The sequence below is a fragment of the Ceratotherium simum genome, chromosome 22 (genome assembly GCF_057802395.1).
Source record: "Ceratotherium simum simum isolate JZ-2026a chromosome 22, ASM5780239v1, whole genome shotgun sequence".
NCBI lineage: Eukaryota > Metazoa > Chordata > Mammalia > Perissodactyla > Rhinocerotidae > Ceratotherium > Ceratotherium simum.
Genome location: NC_141921.1, coordinates 21,037,728 through 21,055,590, shown reverse-complemented (window position 1 = coordinate 21,055,590; position 17,863 = coordinate 21,037,728). Strand labels below are relative to the sequence as shown.

At 44.6% G+C, this 17,863-nt stretch overlaps 2 protein-coding genes across 8 annotated transcripts in view; both read right to left on the bottom strand.

Annotated features, from left to right (window-relative positions):
• MTF1 (metal regulatory transcription factor 1) overlaps nucleotides 1–13,415 on the bottom strand; it is a 42,392-nt gene extending 28,977 nt beyond the window's left edge. For both annotated transcript variants that reach the window (XM_004425978.3, XM_014784168.2), the window contains exons 1-2: nucleotides 13,346–13,415; nucleotides 11,223–11,681 (exon numbers count right to left, since the gene is read on the bottom strand). In XM_004425978.3, coding sequence (XP_004426035.1) covers nucleotides 11,223–11,630 — 408 coding nt within the window. In that variant the 5' untranslated portion in view covers nucleotides 11,631–11,681; nucleotides 13,346–13,415. The remainder of the gene's footprint in view (nucleotides 1–11,222; nucleotides 11,682–13,345) is intronic.
• A 1,120-nt stretch (nucleotides 13,416–14,535) lies between these two features.
• The window catches only part of INPP5B (inositol polyphosphate-5-phosphatase B), a 48,705-nt gene continuing 45,377 nt past the window's right edge, over nucleotides 14,536–17,863 (bottom strand). For 5 of the 6 annotated variants that reach the window (XM_087446250.1, XM_087446249.1, XM_014784169.2 and 2 more), the window contains 4 exons: nucleotides 17,516–17,600; nucleotides 16,820–16,947; nucleotides 15,620–15,731; nucleotides 14,536–15,384 (listed from right to left, as the gene is read on the bottom strand). In XM_087446250.1, coding sequence (XP_087302376.1) covers nucleotides 15,269–15,384; nucleotides 15,620–15,731; nucleotides 16,820–16,947; nucleotides 17,516–17,600 — 441 coding nt within the window. In that variant the 3' untranslated portion in view covers nucleotides 14,536–15,268. Of the gene's footprint in view, nucleotides 15,385–15,619; nucleotides 15,732–16,748; nucleotides 16,948–17,515; nucleotides 17,601–17,863 lie in introns of all 6 variants that reach the window. The other variant, XR_015555785.1, reaches the window with a different exon arrangement.

Here is a 17,863-nt window from a genome sequence, read left to right as displayed (position 1 = left end):
CGCACCTTCCTTATTTATAACATGGAGGAAACAAAATCTATCTTTTTAGGGGTTGTTGTAAGGATTAGGAATAATTCGTGTAACGCATTTAAATATAGTGACTGACATACAGTAGGTACTCAATAAAATAATAGCTCTCATGAGACGACAAAAGATAGACTCCTTAAAGTCACCAACGTTTAAGGTACTGGTAAGATAAGAGAAGCCACTGATGGGCAAGTGGGAGAAAGGGCCAGGGAGATAGGAAAAGAAGCAAAGGAGAACAATGTCACAGAAGCCAACAGAAAAAAGGTCTCAAGGAAAAGAGAATGATCAAAATGTTAAATGTCAGAGAAAACAAGGAAGATAAGGACTGGGGAAACTATTGGATTCAGCAGCTAGGAATTCACTAATGACTTAGTAAGCCTAGTTTTAATGGACTGCTGGGGTCAGAAGTCTGGATTAAGGTGAATGAGTGACAGGTGGAATGGAGGTGGAGACTAGAGATGAGGAGAAGCAGCAAAAGGGGGCTTTCGAGTTGATGAAGTATTTTTTTTTCAGCAGGATAGATCTGAGCATATTTGGGAGGAGAGAGGTAGGTCATGGAAAAAAGAGAAGCTGAGGATCTAGAGAAGAACATAAAGAAGAGAAGCCTATTTAAAAGCCTGGGTTGGGGCCGGCTCCTTGGCGTAGTGGTTAAGTTCAACACGGTCTGCTCCGGCGGCCTGGGTTCGTGGGTTCGGATCCCGGGCACAGACCTACACCACTCATCAGCCATGCTGTGGCGGCAACCCACATACAAAATAGAGGAAGACAAGCACAGATGTTAGCTCAGGGCTAATCTTCCTCAGGACAAAAAATAAAAAAAAAAAAAAATAAAACCCTGAGTGGAGGGAAAAGCTTCAGGTAGGAAGAGGGACATTCAGTTTCAGAGAACAGAGGAACTGGGATAAGGACGCGTGTGACTCAAGAGTGGGGAAGGTTTCTGTAAAGGGCCAAACAGTAAATATTTTAGGCTTTGTGGGCCGTGCAGTCTCTGTTAGTATGTGAAAGTAGCCACAGACAATACATAAATGGACAAGCAAGGCTGTGCTCCAAAAAAGCTTTATTTACGGACAATGAAATTTGAGTTTCATATCATTTTCATAGATCATGAAATATTATTTTTCTTTTGATTTTTAAAAAAATCATTTAAAATTGTAAAATCGATCCTACAAAAACAGGCATCTGGATGGATCTGGCCTGTGGACTATAGTTTGCCAACCCCTAAAACATGTGGGGGTGAGAAGGGAGGGGCCCTGACTCCTCCCATCTCCCCTCTCACTCCTTCTCGCATCTGTCCAACCCCCAATAGGATCTTGCACAAGTTCCTTAGGCAAGGGCTCTCTCGCTTATCCATTCCTTACCCTTCCCACAGCCACACAGGAGGTGCTCCACAAACATCTGTAGGACTGAATTACTGACTCACTAGTCCAGGCATTCTCATGTCTCAGTGCCTCGTTTTGAAGCCAATCACTGCCAGATTTATTCTAAAACAGTGTTCTGCACCTGCCATCTCTCTGCTCAAATGATAAAGTCCCAATTCCTTAGCCTGATATTTAAGGTCCTTCCCAGGTCCTCTACTGTCTTCTATCACATTACTCTGTAACCAATCCAACAGGAGGCTCTGTCCAGGCCTACAGGCAACAGTACACCCTTCTCTAATTGCAACACTGAATTCTCACTTGCCTGCCTTTGCTCTCTTCTTTCTCTCTACTGGAAATGCCTGGTTCCTTTCTTCTCTGCTATGCTGAGTCTCTTTCTTCAACTCTCACTACATTCAAGGCCCTCGACAATCACTCTGTGTCTAACTGACAGTGCCCTTCTCTCAATTCCAACAATATTTAACTATACCACTCATTTGACACTTAGCTTACATTGTTAATTACTCTCTCATGCATATATCCTTATTTCCCATCAAGACTAAAAACCTCTTTCGTTCTGCCAGAGATTTCAAAATAATCACTGACCAGGAAGGAGAACGGGGACTGTGAATGCTGCAATAAAGGACTGTGCATGTCTCAATCAAAGAGTTTACGACAATGACAAATGATAAGAGCAAAATTTCATTCTCAAGATGCTACAACAGTTGATAACTTTATAAGTAACAGTGCAATCAATAATTAACTACCCCTTCCTGTCTCCCTGCCCTGCCAACCCCTACTCCTATCCAGGTATTTTTACTTGGCCAAATTCAAGCTTCCATTAAATGTTCCTTCCTCAAGGAAGTTTTCCCTGACTGACCCCTAACCCACCCCAAACTAGAGTAAGTATCCCTATTATAGTTTCTCATAGCTTCTTGTATTTCTTTAAAGCATGTAATACCATTAAGATTAAATAATTACATAATTAAATAATTTATATCATTATCTATTTAATTGCTAGGCACAGCAGAAGGTGGAAAACAGGAGGCACTAAATAAGTATTTGTTGAGTTGAACAAATGAATGGCTACTCTTCAGTTGGACTGTAGGCTCCATGAGAGCAGGGACCATCTCTGTCTTGTTCACTGCCACAGCCTTGGGGACTGGCCTTCTGGAGAAGTGGCACTTGATTCATATTTGTTGAATGAAGGTATGAATGACTAAACAAACGAACAAAACAAAACCAGCAGGACTTAATGCTGAGGAAAGCAGTGACAAGGACTATAAGTGACAAGTGACAAAGGAACAGAGTTTCAAGGAGGATGGTCAACTAGGCCAAATGTAGCAGAGATGACTGATAAAGCATTTCTTGGATTCAGTCTACTTACAAGGTCATAACTGCCCCCAAGACTAGCTTCATTGGAGGGGTAGGAACAGAAGCCAGAATGTAACAGGCTGAGAAGTTGGGGAAAAATGAGAACTGGAGACAATGAATATCACTACTCTTTCAAGAAACTTGGCTGAGAAGAGAGAGAGAGAGGAGAGGACACACACTGGGGAAGGTATCTGTATTTAAAGGTGGGAGAGACGGCTGACTGTCACAGCAAATGCCGGCTCCCCCATAATACGCTGAATAAACGAGTAATCTCTCACCCCTGGAGGGAGGCAGTAGATGGAAGTCACTATTCTGTGTCTTTCAGAATCATTTTTAAATAGCACCAAATTTCACAAAAAAGGAAAACTAAACCTCCTCAAACTGGATCAGAACGGGAAGTTGCAAAAAACGTGTAAGTTTTCATGGTTACATAGAGGATGTATTGCAACATGTGGTACATTTAAATGGTTAAAGGTTTATCATGCATGCATGCATTCAAAAAATTATGCCCCAGGGATTATATTGTCCCAGGTGCTAGGAATTAAAAAAAAAACAGCCCCTGCGCTCGAGGAGCTCCAAGTCAAGAGGAGAATCACACAAAGAAGCAGACAAGAACAATATGGTATGAGAAGTTGTACCGATAATGGATGTTAGAATATAGAGAAATACACAGAAAAAGCATCTAACTTAGACTTGGGGAAGACTAAGAAAAACTTCTCGAAGGAGGTGATGCCCAAGCTGAAGTAAAAGAACTTGAGGGAGAGGTGACACAAAATTAATTGGCATATCTATAATATGAACAGAATGTCACCGAAGATTCCAATGGATAACAAAGAAAACGCATTTCCCCAAAAGAGCTTAGGAATTGCACCACTTTAATTTTCCTATGTGGCCACAAACAGCTGTCCATTACTAAGTTAAGGAGTTCGGAGAGAGCATAGGTTAGGCCCACTGAGGATGGGGTCTAATGCAGTAATGGGCAGGAAGCATGAGCTTTCAGAGAACTGAGGGTGAATTACAAAGTGCTCTGAGTAGTTCTAGAACAGAGAAATATTCGACAAAGATGATAGCCCTGTTAAGTCAACAGAATCAGAGAAGGAAAGGTGAATGAGATAAGCAAAAATGAGAAAATTAAGGGCCGGCCCGGTGGCGTAGTGGTTGCGTTTGCGTGCTGCGCTTCGATAGCCGGGGGTTCACAGGTTCGGATCCTGGGTGCAGACCCATGCACCACTTATCAAGCCATGCTGTGGTGGCATCCCATATAAAGTAGAGGAAGATGGGCACAGATGTTAGCCCAGGGCCAATGTTCCTCACCAAAAAAAAAAAGAGAGAGAGAGAAAATTAAACACTGGTACTCCAGGAGACAAAAGCTTTAAAAAATTCAGAAAAGAAAAAGGTCTGGGTTTCTGCTGGAGGAAAAAGAAATGAGACTGGGAGAACTAGATTCTACACACATCAACAGCCCCACACTCAATAAGGACAGGGAGTCTCTGATTCTGAGCACCCAGCATCTGAACATTCTTGCCAATAAATGATTGGCTTGGCTGTCGGCTGTAGGAGCTGCCCTTTCCTCCGCATCACTAGGGACTTCCCTTCCCTCTCCCCATACCAACTCTGTTCCTGTGCCGGCACTGATTGCATTTCTCCTCCTCCATAATGTGCAACCAAAAGGCTCCAAGTAGAAATATAAGAGCTCTGAACTGACCTCATTTCTTACCTCCACTGCCCCCCACAAGAGCTGAATTCATACAGCCGTCCCCACACTTGAATCCTTACCTTTACAGAACTAATGCTATCCTGCTGTTCCTCATTTCTCAGCCCTTTCCACAGCTAACAGGTCTCAGTGTCTGATTCTCTCCTCTGTCTTTGCAAAGATGATGTGTTATAATAGAAAAGCATAGGTTTTGGCATCTGGAAAGTCCTCAGTTCAAATCCCAGTTCTGCCACTTGCTAGTTGTATGTTTCTAAGCCTCAGTATTTTCATCTGTCAAATGAGAGCTAATAGTACGTATTTTATAAGATTGTTACGAAAATTAAATACAAAACTATCTTAAAGCCCCTGACACAGTGATTAGTACATAGTAAGCACTCAACAGGTGCTAGCTCTCTCACCCTCTCCCCACTGCCACCCCAGCAGAGTGGGAGTCCTCATTCTTTAGCTCTAGGAGCCCTCAGTTTTGCTTGGTCCCTCAACTGCCCACCATGGAAGTAACTGTCGGTGGCCTGGTGCTAAGGAAGTCAAAGGGAACCAAGTATGAGAGCAGATCACCTGTGGCAAGGGCTGGTGTTCACAGAACCCCTGCAGCAGGACGACACACCTGTTCTCATTTTAAAACACGGTTATAAATGGTGGCTCACATTCCATGGCAGTATTAACAAGATGGTTCAGCTAGTTAGAGGTTACGGGACTTCTGTAGGCTCTCCTGGAACTCAACCAGAATTTATAACCTTGTTTAAAGGAGAAAATGCTTCCCAAGGAGTTCCTAACAAAGACGATTCTAACCTCTTCTTTTTTTTTTTGTGAGGAAGATCAGCCCTGAGCTAACATCTGTCGCCAATCCTCCTCTTTTTGCTGAGGAAGATTGGCCCTGGGCTAACATCCATGCCCATCTTCCTCTACTTTATACAGGACGCCGCCACAGCATGGCTTGACAAGCAGTGTGTCAGTGTGTGCCTGGGATCCGAACCTACGAACTCCGGGCCACCGCAGTGGAGCGCGCACACTTAACCGCTACGCCACCGGGCCGGCCTCTCTAACCTCTTCTTAAACTGGAGATTACCTCCGTACCTCTTTAAGAATCATGCAGGCCTACAAGGAAGAGAAAGTAAATGAACATTCACTGAACCACCACAATGCACCAGACACTACGCTAAATGTTTTATGCATATACTGTTGTATATTTATATATGAAGAACTCTCATTTACTCTTCACAAAATGCAATGGGATATTTTTATTTCAATTTTACAAAAGAGGAAACAGAGCAGCTTGCCCAAGGCCACACAGCATATACCAAAACAAAAATGGAACCTAGGTCTAAATTATCCCTTTGCACAACACAGAAGAAACAATTTAAGAAAAAGCTTGATTAAAGTAAGAAAAAAACATTAAAATTCGGGTTATTTCTCCAATGTTCTACAATAGCAAAATTTTAGCAATACCCAACAGGTAGAGCCTATATACAGTTAAATTTGAGACCTGTTATTCCTGCAGCACCATGCTGGAAAACCAATTTGTACACAAAACCACCCTTGCCCCTCTTCCAGGCCAGCAGGCCTCAGTGATGGAAATGCTGATGGCTGCAGAGAGGGACATAACACACATGCAGGCGTGCAGGGGACAGCGCTAAAACGGCTTCATCTGGTGGCACATGGAAAATGCTTCTGACCCTGGATTCCCGCCGATCCTGGCACATAAAGCTCTAGAATTCTCCCTACTGGACTCCAAGCCTCTCAGGGCAGGGACTATTTCTTAGTCCTTCCTGATATCTGACAAAAGTACACACTCAATAAGTAAAAGCTTATGGAAAGAATGAATGGATCCTTAACACTAGAATTTCAAGCAGAAACAGTCTCTGTCTGTCCTCGTTCTGAATGGTAATTCCATGGGAGTTCAGAAGGAACCTGTGAAGAAATGTAATCGCAGTGTGCAAAGACTAAAAGTGAGGGGCTCCCCTTCGGGAGAGTCTGCAACATCCCGGTTTGGCTGAGTGGATCATTCCACTGCCTGAGGGACTGACAACGAGAAAACAGATTGGAACTAGGTCTCCCAAAGTAAAGGGCACACTGCAAAAAGGCTCCAAGACACTGGAGTCAAAATTTCCCCCCTTATTCTTAAACTTAAAATTTGTCAAAGTAAAAAAAATAAGTCTCCTGTTGGAGTGTCACTGACCAACAGAGCAAGCAGCCTAATTCATAAAGCATCACTGTAACTGTGCTTCTTGGTAGAAAAAGATATTCTTTATCACTGCACTGGAATACTCTGGTGCATCACGAAGAATAAATTTGGTATATGAATCCTGGGTTTCTTCATACCTCTTGGCCAACTATTCAGCAGAAAAGTGGCAAGGTCAGTTAGCCACGGGGGGTACATTACGTTCACCAATGTGGTTCAAAGAGAGGGGGATGAACAGGTAACGACAGTCCTGGCACGTCCTCAGGAAGGGCACAGCGCAACCAAGTTTGGGAAACCACAGACTGAGTGAACCAACTAAAGGAAACACAGCTGCTTAGAAACCTGGAGCAGAAAGGTAGTAAAGGAGCAACGCTTACAAATGCTCACCTTGAACAGAATAACAGTACTTTGATTGGAAATTTCCCAAAGCTACCAAATCAACAGGTGGATGGTAGTAAAAGAGCTAGTATGAGAATGAGATATGTGAAATTAGAGTCAGCATGACCAGTGGCCCTGTGGAGGAAGAACACAATATCTGTAGCAAGGTTCTGGCTGGTTTATTTTTGTGCAAGACAAGCATGAAGTAAAAAATATGAAGTAATAGGTAAGCCAACTACATGCTATAGGACACAATGGAACAATCCAGGGTAAACAGGAAAATCAGGCTAAAATCTGACTCAGAAAATAAGCTGCTTAGGAAGCCAAGAAGACTAACTAGTTAAATGATTTGATTTCTCAAGAGTAATACCTGGGCATGGAAATGGAGGAAAAAGACCAAGTTTAAAAAAAAGGCAGGGGGAGTAAATAAATCATGAAGAGTGTTACCAAATAGTCATAAACATTGGCCTCTTCAGCCAGTTAAAAGGACATAAACGCCAAAAGAAATAAAATCACTGCGAAAGCACAAGCTAAGGCGAGACGGTGCTTCAGGAAGGCGTGTCTCCTGCGTGCCGAGGCATCTAGCAAGACTTCTAAAGACCAAAAGCCACTGCTGCTTCTCTCTCAATCCCCAACCAACCCCACACCTAGTGATTTCAAGACGAGTGTATAGAATCTTCCATGTGGGTCTCATGGACAGAATGGAAACGTGTGGGGGGAGGAAAGTACAGGGAACTAAATCCACAGGAGACTGAACAAGGTGCTCATCGCACCCCTGATCTTGTCCTACTCAACATGGTTACTAACAACCCGAAGACATGAATAGTAAACCAGGCTTGCTAGTAGTACAAAGTGGGAAAGTGACAGCTAGTATCACCGATTGCGTAATCATTCCCTCCCTCCCATCTCCTCTGTCTCTGCCTAGATCAGCATTTCCTAAAATGTGTTCCACAAAACCCTGACCCTGGAAACGAGACCTGAAAAACGGTTTCCCAAGTTCAAAACATTTGGAGAATTCTGCATGTCCTTCCTTCTTAGTTATTAATACATCAAAAGCTCTGAGAAATCCTGTAATAAATGAAACTCTTTCTTGATTTAACTTAATGTTTCCCAAACATTTGCTCTTGAAACATTTTCACATAGTAATCATAACTGAGGAGAGCCTAAAGTTTAGGCCCTAAGCCATGTTCAAATTTTCTGTGCTAAAAAAATGATTCAATCCCCTTGAGTTACTACTGCCTCATCACTCTTCTTCCTCCCACTACCATATTAAAAAAAAAAAAAACTCTTGACACTTCCTGCCTCCTGTTTCCTCACTACCCACTCACTTCTCCATCACTCGAAATCTGGCTTCAGCCCCCAGTACTCTGCTGAGTCTTCTCGTGATATGATCAGCTGCACAGATAGCAGAACTAATGGCTTCTCTTTGGTCCCTCTATCCCTCTGCAGGGTCACACAGGAACATTCACACTTCTTGAAACTCCTCCTTCAGCTTCCACAACACTGCATTCCACCCCTCTCTCTGACTATGTGATCTTTGGTTCCTCTTTCTCTTTCTGAACCTTCAATTCTCAGATCAACTCTTACTTCTCCCTTGAGTGAACTGCCCACATTCTGAACTACTGCTCCTTCATGGATCCACAATTCTAACCCTAAGCCATTTCCTCGACTTCAGATCCAAATTTCCAATGGGCTTCTCACTTTACTTTTCTCCAAGGACTATACATTCAATATACTCCAACCAAACTCGTCTATTTCCCCACCAAACTTTCTACTCTTCTTGTTTTCTTGATTCCTGTTATGAAATCACCATTCCCAGAGGGTGTGGGGGCAGCAGAGTCACATCAATCATCTGTGTGGCTCCTGTGCTAAGACACAGAAGAAACTCAGCACACTTGGAAAAATGGATGAATCCTTTGAATCATACCCAATTCATACCTTGTTCTTCAAACTCCAATACTATACCAAATTCTCTTATACTTCAACAAAAGCTCTGGATTCTTTCCATGTAACAAGGCCACTATTATTCATCAGACTTGAATGAAACCCCAAACCCAAACTACAACTATCTTCTAAATGGGCAATCGAGCTACCACCGCTACCAGAGCAATCTTTCTAAAATGCTACTCTAACCACATCACTCCTTGGCTCAGACACCTTCAATGGTTCCCCACTATTTCCAGAATACAGTCCAAACCCCTTAGCATGCTATCACTGCCTTCCATGTCTGGACCTCTGCTATCTTTCCATCTGGCACACTATAGCCAGTGGGCCAAATCTAGACCACTGTCTGTTTTCTAAATAAAGTTTTACCAGAACACAGACAGTTGACATTTTGGGCCCGATAATTCTTTGTTGTAGGGGGCTGTCCTGTGCGCTGCAGAATGTTTAACATGATCTTTGGCCTCTAGTCACTAGATTCCAGTAGCACTTCTCCAGTGTAACAACCAAAAACGTCTCCAGACATTGCCAAATGTCTCCTATGGGACAAAACTGTCTCCAGTTAAGAACCACTATTCTAGAGGTTTCTAAGCACAAGCTAACAGTATGATGTCGCTGCTAATAAAATACAGACTATATAGTCACCGTAGTACAGTATCCAGATTAAAAGATAAGAGTTGCATAGTATTCAGTGCTAGGTGACTCACACTCGTTGAGACTGTGCTCAATCATGAATTTTTTTTTTTTTTAAAGATTTTATTTTTATTTATTTTTTCCCCCCAAAGCCCCAGTAGATAGTTGTGTGTCACAGCTGCACATCCTTCTAGTTGCTGTATGTGGGACGCGGCCTCAGCATGGCCGGAGAAGCAGCGCGTCGGTGCGCGCCCGGGATCCGAACCCGGGCCGCCAGCAGTGGAGCGCGCTCACTTAACCACTAAGCCACGGGGCCGGCCCTCAATCATGAATTTTAAGAGGACTTTGGAAAACTGGAATTGATACAATCAAAGGTGACCAGACTGATGAGAAACTAAGGGAAAATATCCTCACAGGGATATTTAAGTGAATGGAGGTGTTTAGCCTGTACAAGAGAAGATGAAGAGAAACTCATGATCCTTAAATATCTGATGGGCTGTCCTGGGGGAGGAACGTTTAACTTGCTGTTGTTCAGGAAGGCAGAACTAGAACCAGTGGGCAGCAGCTGCAGGAAGGCAGATTTTGGCTCTATACAAGTAAAAGCTTTCTAACAATCAGAGCTGGCCAACAAATGTATTAGGCTGAGCTGTGAAATGCTGTGCTCTCATCATTCTGGAAGTGTTCAAGCAGAGACCAGATGAATTAATGTCAGAGATGCTGTAGAGAGATTCCCGCATGGGGTGGGAGGTAGGATAAGATGGTCTCTCTAGGGTTCCTTCCAGCTCTGAGATTCTAAGCCTAGCAAAGGAAAAGCGATATGCCATGAACAATAAAATTCTCTGGTTTCAAGACCTTAATTACAACAAAAGAGAAAAATATTTTGCTAAACAATTTCCCCTGTGTCTGTTTGGTAACATCTTAGGTTTAGTCCCTGGCATTGCAACTACCAATGATCTGTTTTTTCTAATTGACCTGTAATCAGTTCCCAGATAATGTATGTCACTACCTTTAAACCATATCTTTTATTCTGCTAATAATCACCGCTAGTACAATTTGTACAATGCTTTACCTTTCAAAGCATCATGACATGCATTACCTTACTCACATTAGCTAAATATGAACACGAAAACTTATTTTAGATAACCTGCTCTCATTTACTGTCTCTTGCCAGAATTTCTTATGAAAGAAAGCTAGCCCTTATTATTCATTAAACATTCACTAAAGAAGCATATTCCAGCAGATACTCATCTCCAAAATAAATCATTTACACAACCCAGAGATGAACCAAATCTAGTTATATCACTATCAGATAAGCCAAATCTAGATATTTCAGCATCAGAAACATGGACTTACCTCAGTGAAATTTCTATTTTATTTATGATTTGGGGAGGAAATTTGAAAAATTATAATTTAGTTCTCCCAAATTTCAACATGGCCATACAGACCAAAAGTTCCAGAAAGCAGTCACAAAACAACGTGAAACATACGTATGGTTGACAAGCAAAGCCATCGTAGGCCCTAATTCCAGGGACTCCTTTATTCCTCAGCTAAAACTGCTCATGAGAGTTGTGTAAGGACTTTCCCCAAGCCAAACTGGGCCCTCACTCACTGCTTTACTTACTTCTTTACGTTTCGTTTCTGGACATTCCGATTGCAGAGTGAGGGTTGCACCTTCGATATTTCTCGGCATGGGCGTGGAACCAGGGTTTATTGTTAAATGAATCTGATCTGGTGAGATAATGTGTTGCACATAACCCTGCGACATTGCTTCATGATCTATTAGGTGAAAGCCCTCTTCACCCCCTACCAGAAAAGGCAAGTGTTCTCCACACTGTCCATCATCATCTTCATCCTCCAAAGTGCCAGGGTCCTGCTCAATAAGAACAGTTGTCCTATCATAAACAGTTCCAGATGAGGAAGGCACCAGTCCGTTTTTATCCACAAACCTGAGCATCTTGACTTCGGGGGTCAGCTCATCTTCCTCTGCCTCAAAGTAGATGATGTTGTTGTCTGGACTGTGTTCCCCCATGGTTCAATCGTGCTCAGCCCAATTGTGAGAAATGGAAAGGTAACGACCTGTCTGCAACAGAACAAAGCCAGCGTTAGAGCCATACCACAGGACCCAGGGAGATTCTCAACAACTACAGGGCTCCCTTTTCCTCTCATTTCAAGAGCAGGCCAAAGTAAATGATAAATCATCTTCCTTGGAAATAATTTTTTTTTTTTAACTTTGAAAGCTTCAAGTCATTCTAAAGGAAAAGCAATGCCTTTTTTTTAAAAAAATTGAAGTAATAAGTAGCAGTTCACAAGATCTTCCAAATGTGCCTTATTGCCAAATAATTTGAAGGTTGGTCAAAACACCTAAAGGGGATAAAGGGACAAACTGCTTCAAGGCAGAGTTCCTATAAATCTTCACTAAGGAAACCCGGCTCAAATATTGCCCAAGTCAGACCGTGAGGCAGCGCAGCCTACGGTGGAAGGAGCTGGGCTCTGAGGCAGGGTCGCCTACTTACAAATCCCAGCTTTGCCATTTACTACCTGGGTAACTTTTCTGTGCCTCATTTTTCTTAGGCATAAGGTGGGACTGGTAATTCCTGTTCTCTCAAAGTTGTTATGTGGAGTAAAAGAGATAATTATGTTAAAGCACAGCGTCTGACAATAGTAGAGGAAACAACTGTGCATTCATTCCCTCCTTAGAACAGATGTTTCAGCTTCTGGGTAGAAGGGCTGATCCCTAATCACGCATATCTAATGAAGATCACCTTATCTATTTATCTCCTAAAACAATCTGGTGTCCACCAGAAGCTATGCTTGTATAGTGTGCTCTCTGCAGTGAGGGAATGACAAGTCTTATTTTTGTTTCTACTGCCCCTAGCACAGTACACTGACACTTACTAGGAGTTCAGGAGATGTCAGCTAAATGAATGAAAGACCTGCAGATATGCTCTCTTAGGAGGATATGCTACCTTGGGAAAAATACCAAATTTGAAGCTTTCCTGTTCTAGAACAGTGATTCTTCCTTTACCTGCAAACACACAAGTTCTACAAATTCTTCTTTTACGTACAAACACACCGGTTTGGCAGGCAGAACAGAGAATTTAAAATAATCAGCACATCACTTTTAGTTTTCAGTCTGGCTTTGCACTTTATCTTTCTCTTTTGCTCTGGATTAGAAAGTGTACCTTGACGTAGAGGAGCGCCTAGACAGAGAGGTAGTTACCAGAAACAGGCCAAGGGATCAGATCCGGGAGGAACCGGCCCGACCCCTTGCTCTGGCTTACGCAACCCAGTAGATGCACATTTCGCTGCATCTGAGAGGACAGATAAGAGCACCGGGGGCCCCACTGGGCTGCCCCGGCACCATCGGCGGCAACGCGGAAACCAACTGTACGGAACAAACAAGACCAGGAGGTTTGAGGGTGGCAAACGAGGAGTACAAACGGAGCACCCTTGAGAACAGGCTGGGAAAAGGAACCTGTCTGCGAGAGCTCCCAGCCCGGGGCTACACGGAAAAACCCGAAGACAGGCTGGGGGGCTCCCAGCCGGACGAAGAGGGGCAGGGTCCGGGTCTCCATGGAAACAGGGGAGGGGGCTGGATACCCATCCCCATGGAAACGGAGGAGGGGTGGGGTCCCTATGGTGACCCGACTGGGGTCTCTACTGGGAAACGCTTCAGGAGGGAGCCTAAGTCCCGCGCCCCCCGGGAAGTCCCCAGCCCAGGCCGCGTCTAGTTTCGCCTTTTACCTCCGCGGCTCCCGGCAACGGCGGCAGCGGCAGCTTCTCCCCTCCCCAGCGGCACCATGATTGCCCCCACCTTCCCCGAACGTCACTTCCGCTTCCGCTTTCCGGAGGAAGCAGAGGCGACCGGCTCCGCCTCTCCCTGGCCCTCCTGGTTGGTTTGGGCGGTGTGGGGGCTGAGCTCGAGCCTCCAATGGGAGAGTGGGAGGGGCGGGGCGGGGCGGGGCTCCGCGGAGACCGCGCCCGGCTGAATTAGTCCCGCGCCGGGCAGCGCCTGCCGGGAGTCGGGGCGTCGCTCCCGCGGCACCAGACGCAAGGAGAGGGGACCGACCTCCAAACGCTAATCCAAAGTATCCTCAGCCCGGCTTGCACTGGCCGCCCTCCCCCCGGCAGCCACAACCGCAAGGGGAAGGACCACAGTTAGCCATCCGAATTCCAGCCCGGATCCGCAAAGGCAGAGCCTGGAAGGCTGTGACATTCCCGCATTTATCCCTGTGGCCCAGGGTCTCCTCATCAGCCATCAAAGTTAATGTGAGCCGGAGGGTCTAAGAAAGGAAGACTGGACCCAAATGTCAGAACTCAGGAGTACTCCGAGCCCAGCCAGAGGAGCCGCCGCCTTTTCCCCCTCTCAGATGCTCTCAAGATGTCCAGCTCCCTTCCTCCTCACACTCCTGCCTAGGCTGTCTGTCCCAACTTTTTCCCCCTGCGAATTGCAGGCTTCACGCGACTTGCGCCCGAGCCAGTCAACCTGGCCACCTACTGGCCATCCCTTTCTTTAACCTTTTACATTGTCATCCTACCGGCCCGTATCTAAGTCACATTTCACACTGCCAAGGACTAGTGGTGTTCCAGTGCCCAAGAAGCAGTTTTGCATGTACCTTCATTATGCTCCTGACTTTTCTGAGTACCTGTAAGATCCAGCTATTAGAAGCTCCCAGCAGCCACTGCTCGTTTTTCCCATTAGTATTTCTTTAGAATATTCAGAGTGGGACAACCCCCAGAGACTAGATCAGGGGTCAAGGGGATCAGGCCATGCCTGTGGCATCTCTTGCTTGAAAAATGTGAGTAGTGACTGTTACCACCAGACTGCCAGGCAAATATCTCTTTGGCCCCTGACCAGCTGCCCCTGTGCTTAAGCCACAAGGTCCAGCTGCTGAGAGTTGCCATCTCTTAAGAGAGAAAAACATACAAACAACCACTGTTAAAAATACATTTATCATTAAAATATATTACACGTATGAGAGAGGGAATGCATCATATAGAGTCTGGAGGATTTGCTGGCCCAAGAAGTCCCATTTGTTTCACCAGAACACCAATTTCTTCAGTGTTTTCATTTTCAAGCCACCGTATTGCCCTCAGAGGTTGAGTGGCTAGCCGCAGAGTTGCTGAGCCACATCTGAGTAGGAAGGGGGGTAGGGTTTTCATACGCATACACACACGTCCTCAGAGCGTTGGAAGCATCTGGGGTGGCTATGGCCTGTTTATCCAGCAGCTTCCACTTGCATTCTTGCTGTCCAACTCATTCTCCCTTCAGGACTCCAAAGTTTGTTCAAATATCTGATCCTGGGGAGCTCAGCCCAAGCTACAGGGAAGGCACTGACTATGCCCTGGAGGCAGGTTGAGTGAGCACAAGAAGTATAGTTATTTAAACATCTTTAAAAAAAAATAGAGACCTATCTGTGTTAACTAACTAAAGTTGAACATTGAATGTCAGTTTTATTGTGGTGGTTTTCCCCCCATGTCTTCACAACTCACAGCAGCACTGAGTGTGACAGCCATGGTGGGGAGGGCGGTCTGGGCTCAGGACACAGGCAGCTGCCACTCTTGCTTCTAAGTAGCCTCCCATCCTCTTAAGGCAGCTCTTGAGCTGAAACAGGTGAGGCTGGAAATTGGCTGCCTCAGGTAAAATAGGAGAGGAGATAGAGAGGCTCAGAGGGAGTTGCAGAGGAACTGGTGAATAAATTCTTGAGCCTTCTTCTTCTCTACCATTTCAAGCTTTTGGTGACCAGCTGGATTTCGAAGCAGTAAGCTGCCAAATATGCTAGCTGCATGAAAAACACAGAAAACAAATGATTCAGCAAAAGAAGTACTGCTTATCCTTGTGTTGTTAGGTGTCAAGAGGATACATGCTGCTTTATAAAAACTGTTTGAGAGTAAACTTTGCCCAGAGCTTGAGATTTTAGTTCTATGGCAGTGGACTTGGGACCTGCCTCAACCACATTTCTCCTAATGAGTCTCTCAGTTTGCAGAGATGCTTCCCACAGACACATGGCTGCTTACCTAGAATATTCTCATCCAAATGATTTTTTGCTGAATTTTTCAGCAGTACTTGCAAAAACGCCATTAAGTAGTTGAAGACATTTTTGTGGAATGTGGGGAGAGTAGAAATGACCTGAAAGAGAGAATTGGAATTTGTCTTTTTGTTCATTCAATCATTTGTCAAGTGCCTGCTATATTCCAGAAAGTGAACAAATGATCCAAGTACAACAGTAAGACTGTGCACAGAAAACCCTGATCACGTACCACTTGGCACAAGTGCCAAAAGAGAGGCACAGATCAAGCACTACATGGATTCAGATGTCAAACTTCTAACTGCATATTCTCAAAAGACTTAAGGGAATAGAAGACATTTTACTTGGGTCTTGAAACTAAGACAAGACTGGACTTGCAGAGGTAAGGATTAGAGTACTTAGGGCAAAAGAAAGTGTAAAAGAAAAAGGCAAGATAAGGAGAACAGTGAGATAAGGAGAGAGAACACCTTGTGAGAAGTCAGTTTTGGCAGGAGCACAACTGTTTGAACAGGCACTAAGCTTGGAAGGGTTGATGGGGCTAGAATTCAATGAGGCCTCCAGCTATCTGCATATCAGAATCAGTTGGGAAGCTTGTACAAACTATATTCCAAAAGAGATTGATTCAGTGGATGTGGGGTGAGGCTCTGGAACATGTATTATTAACAAATTTTCTAGATTATTCTGCTATGGCCTGTTGTGTGTGTGAATCACTAGGCTAGATCATAAAATGTCTTGACTATTTAAGAAAATCATTAATTGGCAATGGAGAGCCAAGTATGGTTTGTGACCAACAGTAACATGCTGAGAGCTTTAGAACACACAATCTGATGGCAGTATGCAAAACAAATTAGCAGAGGGAGAGCCTGAATGCAGGGCCTTGAACCAAGGTAAGTGGAACGAGAATGGAAGAAAGAGGATGGGTGACAGATTAAGGGGCCTGGGGATGTGGGAGGTGAGAAGAGGAGGAGTCAGAAACGACTCAGGTTTCTGGAGTGAGTCACTGGAATTAAGGGTGATGCCATTAAAAGAAAAAGGGACATGAGAGGAAGAACAGGTTTGGGAAGGAAAGACATGGAGTTGAATTTCTAAGACACTGCATTTTGAGGGATGGCACTCACTTTGTTCCCTCAGGCCCCACGAGGCCTGGGGCTGCAACATGTGTACGCTGATGCTCACTGCTTCCCCTCACCTGTTTACTTGCTGTGTAGTTGCCAGAACACTCCAAGCAGTTATGGTAGGCGCTGTAACAGATGACGGGCTCTGGTAGGCTCTCCAGGAAAAGCAGTAAGGCTTCAGCTACGGAATGATTGCTAGCGGCTTTTAGCCCATCGTTAAGGAACAGGGGATGCTGCTGCCCATGGTTAGGAAAAGGCTCAGGAGCAAGCATATGCCAGAAGTGCTACCTGCCCACTTGGGCTCTCAGCTCAGGGCTAGGATGCCAGCCTGACATCTTGAAGGGGCCAAGCTGTTTGTCAGCTTAGCCAGGCCCTCCTGAGTTCCTGCTATATTGGCTGCTTAAAGTTGTAAAGTCTTCTCTATGCAAACTTTAAGTAAGAAAAACATGATAGCTAAGAACACAATATCAGATTTTGAGCCTTAAAATATTGTTTGCTCCGGGGCCACCTCGGTGGTGTAGTGGTTAAGTTCGAATGCTCTACTTCCGGGGCCCGGGGTTTGCAGGTTCGGATCCCAGGTATGGACCTATACACCACTCATCAGCCATGCTGTGGTAGCATCCCACATACAAAATAGAGGAAGATTGGCACAGATGTTAGCTCAGCGACAATCTTCTTCACCAAAAAAATATATATATATATTATTCGCTCCTTTTTCTCACCTCTCCTACTCATATTCTCACACATGCACATGAATATCTGAAGGATACAGAGGGCGTCAATCATTCCGGTATCCAAACAGTCCCTGACATGCTCAAACTCCGACCTCAGACCTGGCTGCTGAAACAGATCTTCCTGCAGAAGGGAAGAAAGTCACAAAATAATTATATTCTCAGCAAATCAGCCATGATTTCCTGACCTGGAAATATAATCACCAGCAGAGTGCAAAAAGGAGCAGTGTGGAGAGGCCTGCGAATCCCTCTGGTAGACAAGCTGATTTAGGCTGACGGGGCTAATTCACCTTACAGGCCTCCCCAGGCAGGATCCCACAACAGGTCTTTAGAGTGATCTTGAAAAGGAGCTGTGTTTCCTGCAGTGTTATAGAGGAATTAACCAGA